Raw genomic sequence first — 8,386 nt, 5'->3', positions numbered from 1 at the left:
TTTTCACGCGTGACATCCGACGTGTCACCCCTACCCATGCGTGAATACCGCCCCAATGGGTAGTGGGTGTGTTGTGGCGTGACTCCAGCCACGGGCGAAAACGATGGATTTGATTGGACGATGCTTTTTTGACCCTCTTCTCTATGTCTGGTCATTCTTAATCTGTTCTCTTTCTCCTTCTCGTCTGCTGTCTTTCTCCATTTCCATCTGTTCTTCCCTCTCATGCCGAGTTCTTCTGGTTCTTTTTGGTCGGCGCAAGCAAGGCCACAAAAGGGGGAAAGGTTTTAGGGTTTGATGGGTTGAATGAAATAAGGAAGAAATGTATTGGTTGTACTCGAACACAAAAGAATCCTATGCCCAAATTTTGGTTTTTGACACAAAAGGCCCCTAAGTCTTATTTCTTACATTAGTAGTTTTTCAATTTATAATATAGGGTTTTAATGTAATTTTTTTATTAATAAAATGTTTATTTAAGTTTAAAATTCTGTTTTTTTATTTAATATAATGTCAAAAAAATAAAATAAAAAATAATAAGATAATAATATAGAGTGGTAATCATTCCAATGTCTAGTGGGTTGGTGGTAGAGTTAATATGACACTGAGTTAATAACGTTTTTCGGATGGCTTAAATGTGACGACATCTCACGCGACATCTCACGCTGTCAAGCCAACCGAAGCTTTTGAATCATTTTTAGGATGATGGATAAAACATCTTTCAGTGTCTCGTTGGAAAAACCAACGCTCACATTGATTTTATTTGGCCCTACTCTAAGGATACTTTAAAGATTTTGATATATTTTTATATATTATATAAAGGGCCCCGGGGCACTTTATTGATAGAAATGAAAATGTATTGCTGCATATATTAATTTTTTTTTATCAAAATAAAATAATTGTCTTGGACAAATTATCGGTCGCAGCCCCTATTTTAACACATACCCCATGCACAAGACGGCCATAGGCAAAACCGGGTCCCACTTCCGTAACTACCAATTCTTTGTACTCTTCTTCTTTTTCTTACAAAACCCCAAATTATCTGCCATTTCCTCTATTTTCTTATTCTTCCATGGATTCATCATCATTTTCATCAATGGATCGGGTCAACTTCAGGACACAAGTCCTAACCCGCCATCTCAATAACCACCATAATGCCGCCACCGATCTCCTACACACCGCCCCATGTGTCAGCTACTCCCCACCGGAACTGTCTGAGCCGCCGTTGAACTTCAATACCAAGATGCTTCGTGAGCTCCTAGATGGTCAGAACATTGCCGATATCGACTATATGTTCAATTTGATGATGCAGAGCAACCTGTTTTGCCCAAGAGAAAGAGGAGGCAAAGTGTTTGTTGCACCGGATTTTAATCAGTCCATGGAGCAGCAGAGAGAGATGACGATGAGAAGAATTGATTACTTTAGAGAACAGGGAGCTTTCGATGGGTGGTTTTCTAAGAAGGGGCCTGAAGCTGAATTGTGGAGATTTGCTGTTGCTGAAACTGCTAGTGTTTTTGATCATTCTCTGGCGATTAAGCTTGGAGTTCATTTCTTTTTATGGTATGTCTAATTTCTAAACCTTTTTTTTCCCTTTCTTTAACTTGCGATGCATTTTGAATTTGAAACCATGGAGATACATGGTGCTAAATTTTCAAACATAAACTAAAGCTATTACAAATCATTGGGGACCAAAAGTGTGATTTACGACATAATATAAACGAGTTTGGGTGAACATTTTAAACCCGTTTGATAAACCGGGTTGAAATGACACAAGAAAATTAAACATAATGTTAGGGTTTTTTCAAATTGAAAATTACCCGTTTATATATATTCAAGTCATTTTAATTCTTTAAATAAATCGGTAGCTAGAAGTAGAAGAAAAACTTTAGGTTGGGTTGGTTTGTAATATGGAAACAATTTATCACTCTAGTTCAAAACTCCATTTTCATTTGGCCACTACCTCTTCTTGACCTCGTCCCTCCTCATTACAACTCCTATTTTTTTAACATGTTCAATATTTTAACACAACACAGACAAATATAATTACAAGGTCTAAATTTTAATCTGCTAATAAAACACAAACTGGATGCGAAAATAAATGGGTTGACGCGACGTAATATGTTAATTAAAAAGGTCCGGTTGTGATCAAATTCATTTAATCCGTTTATTGTTTCTACTCAACACAACTCGACAAAACACGTCATATTTGCGGGGTATGCTCTATGCGACTACTACTCTAGCACCACCTTATTGACTTACCATCTTCTACGGTTGACAACATTCGATTTATCTTCACCTTCAATCTCAAACAAACCAAAATTTTGAACATGAAAATATTAAATTAATACTTTTAATTAATCTCATAAATATATAAACTAAAATATCAAGAAAGAAAAAGAAAAAACAAAAACAAAATATGTTTATACAAGAAACTGAAAAAGTACTACCCTAGGAATCTTAAAAGAGTCCTACTACTTTATATGACTACTACTCTAGCACCACCTTATTGACCTACCATATTCCCCCGTTGACATAATTCATTATTTTTTATTTTATTTTATTTATTAATTTTTTTTTGAAACGGCTCTTCACCTTTAATCCCAAACAAACCAAAATTGTTACGTCCTATTTTATTTTGATTTTTTTATTAGATATTATTTTATAGTCTCATTTTTTCTATTAATTAAAGTATTAAACTACATTTTCCCTCTCTTATTTTCTTCGATAAGAAAAATAATTTAAATTTATTATATTTTTTCTTATTCGTTCTTTCTTATTGTTTTGTTTTCATCATTTGTTATATTTTTATACTATAATATAACTAGTGTTATATATTTTTGTACTATAATATATTTAGATAAACATGTAATAAACTGAATATTTTATTAAAAAATAAAATATAGAAACCATACAAACTATTCGTCCTTTTGATAAACTTTTTAACGTTATTTATTTTATTACTTAAAATACCAAGTAAACATTAACAAATTTAAATTATAACAATAAAATTGTATTGAAGTTTTTATTATTCTTTTGAAGTTTTATTTATTTTTATGTTTTTATCATATTATTTCTATAAATTTATTGCAGTTAAGAATTGGATAGTATTGTTTTATCCTTCTACTTTTCGCTTTCTCCGCCTAGGATAATTGTACTTTAAATTTTAATTTGTTTTTAAATGTTAACCATTTTACTTTAATGATTGTATTTTATTGTCTAATTTTTTACTGCTATCAAGAATGCTATTTAACTTGGACATGGCTTCAAGCAATAATTATGTTAGCGTGGAAAATCACAAAAATAATAGTAATAATAAAAATAACAATAAAATTAAAATTAAAAATTACTTTTTAAAAAAACAATATAATAGAAAACATTAATTAATGATGGCTATAAAATCAAGCCTATAATATATTATTTATCACGAAAAGAATATATAATAATAATAATAAATAGAAAATAATTTTTTTTTCTTTTCAGAAAATAATATAATAAAAACAATAATTAATAATGGTTATAAAATCTAGACTATAATATATTACAGCATGGTAGACGGTCTATAATAAATTATTTGATCGAGTTATCCATCAAAATTTTGAACATGAAACTATTAAATTAATACTTTTAATTAATCTAATAAATAAAAAAATTAAAATATTGAGAAAGAAAAAGTAAAAAGAATAAAAACAAAATATGTTTACACACGAAACTGAAAAAGACAAAAGTATTACACTGTAAAGGTGTTTGACTAAGGTTGTTAAAATAACTTATTAGCTTATTAGAAGTTTCATACCATTATAAGATAAATGTTTGGATGAAAAATAGTTTATTTCCATAGAGAATCTATAATAAGTCATTTTTTTCATAGATTGTCCCACACTTATTTATTAATTTATAAGCTAATAAGCTAATAATTACAACCTAATAAACAATAAGTTTTTTTTTCTTCCTAAACATCCCTATAGAATCTTAAAAGAACCCTATCCCAACAACATAAGGTTGCTCGGTATTGACACCCATTACCACGGGTGCCACATCGGAAAGAAGAAAAGAAGAAGAGCATCAAGCCCTTAAAGCGGTCGTAGGGCTGGTATTTGTCCATGAAAATGCCGTTGCAAACCTAAGAAAGAAGAAAAAGTAGAGAAAAGAAAGAGAGATTGGGGCGTTGTCTTGCGTCGAGCCCTTAGGCCTTAACACAAAGCCACTAGGCGTTAGGCCGGAGCGGTGTTTCTGGCTCCTCCACGCCGTTGAGGATAGCTCCTCTAGTTGATGTAATCTAACCGATACCGAGAAGTCTAAAACATTGAAAAATGTAATAAAAAAAACATTAATTGGATATGTATGGACATATTATCAAGTTGTTGTCGTTATCGTAATAAAAGTATTATTTTCGACAAATAATTGGTAATGGTCTTATGTTTTCGGCCCCTACCGTCTTCAGAAACGCCCATACGCAACCGCAACCGCAACCTCAACCTCTTTCACATTTCCGTCACTACCGACTCTTCGCCTTCTTAAAATACGAATCCCCAAATTCTCTGCCATTTCCTCTCGTTTCTTATTCTTCAATTCATCATCCATAGACTTATCATCATCGTCACCAATGGATCGGGTCAACTTTAGGACACAAGTCCTAACCCGCCATCTCAATAACCACCATAACGCCACCACCGATCTTCTACACACCGCCCCATGTGTCAGCTACTCCCCACCGGAACTCTCTGAGCCGCCGTTGAATTTCGATACCAAGTTGCTCCGTAAGCTCCTAGACGGTCAGAGCATTGCTGATATCGACTATGTGTTCAATCTGATGATACAGAGCAACCTGTTTTGCCCAAGAGAAAGAGGCGGCAAAGTGTTTATTTCCCCGGATTTTAATCAGTCGATGGAGCAGCAAAGAGAGATGACGATGAGAAGACTTGATTACTTGAGAGAACATGGGGTTTTCGATGGGTGGTTTTCTAAGAAGGGACCAGAAGGCGATTTATCTAGATTTGCTCTTGCTGAATCTGCTAGCGTTTTTGATCATTCTCTAGGGATTAAGCTTGGAGTGCATTTCTTTTTATGGTATGTGTAAAACCCCTTTTTTCCGTTCTTTAAATTACCAATTCCTGTCCCCTTCCCATCAATCTAAAAATAAAATCTCATCGTAAATTTGCATCTTTTCTAGTACAATCAAATCTTCGATTCTCTCTGAAATTAGAGATAACCAGATATCGTATTATTCGTTGTTTGGGTTTATCATTTATACTCCTATCATAACATAATTTTAGGGGTGGTGCAATCCGTTTCATGGGCACAAAGCGTCATCATGATAAATGGTACAAGCCAACGGAGACTTATGAAGTCAAGGGTTGCTTTGCAATGACCGAGTTAGGCCATGGAAGTAATGTATGTGAAGCTTGTCTTGTTATTATCATGTTAATGGTTTTATGTAGATCTAATCTGTTAAATTTTGAGTTATTTTTTTTAGGTCCGAGGAATTGAAACAATCACTAGATATGATTCAAGCACTCAGGAATTTATTATCAGCACCCCTTGTGAATCTGCACAAAAGTATTGGATTGGAGGTGCAGCTAATGTAAGACCTCATTCATCATTCCATCTTCCATTAGCTAAATTACAGACTTCAATTATGTTCCTGTTGTGTGTTTTCAGCATGCTACACACACAGTGGTCTTCTCACAGCTTGAAATTAATGGTGTGAATCAAGGAGTGCATGCTTTTATAGCTCAAATCAGGGACTCAGATGGAAATGTGTGTCCAAATGTTCGTATTGCAGATTGTGGTCATAAAATCGGTTTAAATGGTGTTGACAATGGTCGAATCTGGTTTGACAATCTACGCATACCAAGAGAAAACCTGTTGAATTCAGTTGCTGACGTGTCACCCGATGGGCAATATTTGAGTGCAATAAAAGATCCAGATCAGCGATTCGCAGCCTTTCTGGCCCCACTGACATCTGGCCGTGTAACTATTGCTGCTAGTGCAATAAACACTGCAAAGGTTGGTTTAGCAGTTGCAGTTAGGTACTCGCTGACTAGGCGAGCTTTTTCAATCAAACCAAATGAACCAGAAGTTCTTTTACTTGATTATCCAAGTCATCAAAGGCGTCTCTTACCTCTTGTAGCAAAAACGTAACTACCCAATTTTCTTACTGTTGCTTCTTTCAACATTTCCTATGTATGTATATTAATACTTCATTCTAACTTTCATCTTTCTTGTTGTGTGTCAGATATGCTCTGAATTTTGCTTCAAATTATTTGAAGATGATATATGTGAAAAGAACACCCGAATCAATTAAAACAGTTCATGTTGTTTCTAGTGCACTCAAGGCTGCTTTAACCTGGCATTGCATGCGAACCCTTCAGGTTTTTAAAATGCTCATGAACTTTCTTCTTCTTATTATTAATATTTTTGTTATTTTATTAATTAGTTTTTTAAAAGGGGAAAACTTATTTTGTGCTGATTTTATATCAGGAATGTCGAGAAGCTTGTGGTGGGCAAGGTTTGAAGACTGAAAATCATGTTGGTCATTTAAAAAGTGAGTATGATGTGCAGTTGACTTTTGAAGGTGACAACAATGTTCTAATGCAACAGGTAATTAATTATATTTTTAAGAAACAACCATTAATTAAACATGGAATTTGTTTTCAAGAATTACTAATCATATGATTTGTGTATGCAAATTTAGATTAGCAAGGCACTCTATGCAGAGTTTTTGTCAGCCAAGAAAAGGAACAAACCAATTAGAGGTTTGGGATTAGAACACTTGAACAACCCTGCTCCAGTTATTCCTTCTCATCTCACAAGCTCTACTCTTAGAACCACTCAATTCCAGGTAATAAAACTTTTTATTTTTATTTTTATATGTTGAATAATTGATCGATTTAAAAACTGTTTTTTTTTTTTGGCAGACTGACATATTTTGCTTACGTGAGAGAGATTTATTGCAACGTTTTGTAACGGAAGTGTCACAACATCAAGCTCAGGGAGAAAGCAGAGAACATATATTCACAGTGGTGAGGCGACACGCCGGATAATATCTTTAAAATAATGTTATTAAAGTAAAAAATAATAATATTTATACGTTTATGTTATTGAAGTATAATACTATGAATTTGTCAGATGTATCAACTTGCTGAGGATTTGGGGAGAGCTTTTGCGGATCGGTTGGTTCTACAAACGTTTCTTGATGTTGAAGCAACTGTTCCATCAGGCTCTTTGAAGGTATTATGTGTCCTTTAAAAAATTCAAAGATTCATATATGAAATTGCAAGTAATTAATGTGAAATTGAATATTGTTTCAGGATGTGTTGGGGTTAATGAGGTCAATGTATTCTACAATTGTATTGGAAGAAGATGGTTCTTTTTTGAGATATGGCTACTTGTCAATAGATAATGCTGCAGTGGTTAGGAAAGAGGTTTTGAAGCTGTGTAGTGAGCTAAGACCACATGCACTTGGTTTGGTGAGTTCGTTTGGAATCCCTGATGCTTTCTTGGGACCAATTGCTTTCAATTGGGTTGATGCAAATGCATGGTCTTCGGTTTAAAGACATGATATTTACAATAATTACCTTCTGGTTTACATCTTTTACAAATAAGGACATGACTCTCCATATGTTTGTTGTATAACTAGGTAATGAAAGTTGCTTATGTTTTAGTATTATCCGTTTTCTATTGTACACAAGCACAATCATGTGGATCTAATAAGGACGTTCTCATTTTCAACATTTTGTGTCATTGTAAGAATGAAAAATTAAATGTCATCTTATCTTTTGTTACTATTCATATAAAATAATAATGACATGTGCCATCTATTAATTCTCTCTTTTAAACTCTTAATTTGATTTTGATACTTGTCGTGATCTATTGAATAGAAAGATGAGTAGTACAAAAGTTAGAAGGTTATTTGATTTCTGGGAAATTGAGTAATCTAATTCTTATAAACAACCATTTTAAAAAAAAATAACTAGCCCTTTCGAAAATACCCGATACCCGAATTACCCGTCTGATTTTTTCGGGTATCGGGTAAATTTTTTCGGGTAATCGGGTAACTTGATTTTTTTTTCAGGTCGGGTAAATGGTACGTTTGTTGGGTTACGGGTATACCCGAATTATTTTAATTTTTTTTTTCCGTAGAGCTTGTACTCTGTAGCAGGTATTTGATCACGCTTAAACTAACTATCATTATTGTAAAACATGAATCTCTTTTATTATGACAATACGACACTAGCAATATTAAAAGTAATTGTTTATATATTATCATGTTCTTTAAAACTTAACTGTTTCTAGATTATAGTTTTTATTGCAACTAACAAACTCATTATTTTGACGAAACTTTAGAACATAACAAAACTTATGACTACAATTATCTTAAACATTTTAAACT

General features: G+C 33.3%; 1 protein-coding gene across 2 annotated transcripts; it reads left to right on the top strand.

The window, feature by feature from the left end:
• The first annotated feature begins 1,029 nt into the window (after positions 1-1,029).
• On the top strand, positions 1,030-7,779 carry LOC145104049 (acyl-coenzyme A oxidase 3, peroxisomal-like). 2 transcript variants are annotated; one of them, XM_079041333.1, is made up of 10 exons: positions 1,030-1,554; positions 5,268-5,385; positions 5,468-5,575; positions 5,653-6,131; positions 6,230-6,365; positions 6,475-6,594; positions 6,689-6,835; positions 6,912-7,016; positions 7,123-7,224; positions 7,305-7,779. In XM_079041333.1, the coding sequence occupies exons 1-10, from the start codon at positions 1,067-1,069 to the stop codon at positions 7,545-7,547; spliced, it is 2,046 nt and encodes a 681-aa protein (XP_078897459.1). In that variant the 5' UTR covers positions 1,030-1,066; the 3' UTR covers positions 7,548-7,779. The 2 variants fall into 2 exon arrangements, with proteins under 2 accessions (XP_078897459.1, XP_078897460.1); XM_079041334.1 differs by lacking the exon at positions 1,030-1,554 and adding an exon at positions 4,411-5,061.
• The last annotated feature ends 607 nt before the right edge of the window (positions 7,780-8,386 follow it).

The sequence above is a fragment of the Lactuca virosa genome, chromosome 4 (assembly GCF_052849685.1).
Source record: "Lactuca virosa cultivar CGN04683 chromosome 4, Lactuca_virosa_CGN04683_v6, whole genome shotgun sequence".
In the NCBI taxonomy this organism is placed as follows: domain Eukaryota; kingdom Viridiplantae; phylum Streptophyta; class Magnoliopsida; order Asterales; family Asteraceae; genus Lactuca; species Lactuca virosa.
This window is presented reverse-complemented; position numbering and strand designations above follow the sequence as displayed.

Excerpts from the sequence above, each read along its gene's own strand:
- LOC145104049 (XM_079041333.1), top strand. The coding sequence starts at position 1,067 with ATGGATTCATCATCATTTTCATCAATGGATCGGGTCAACTTCAGGACA. Across the intron at positions 1,555-5,267 it reads GGAGTTCATTTCTTTTTATG|GGGTGGTGCAATCCGTTTCA; the intron begins GTATGTCTAATT and ends ACATAATTTTAG. Across the intron at positions 6,132-6,229 it reads TTACCTCTTGTAGCAAAAAC|ATATGCTCTGAATTTTGCTT; the intron begins GTAACTACCCAA and ends GTTGTGTGTCAG.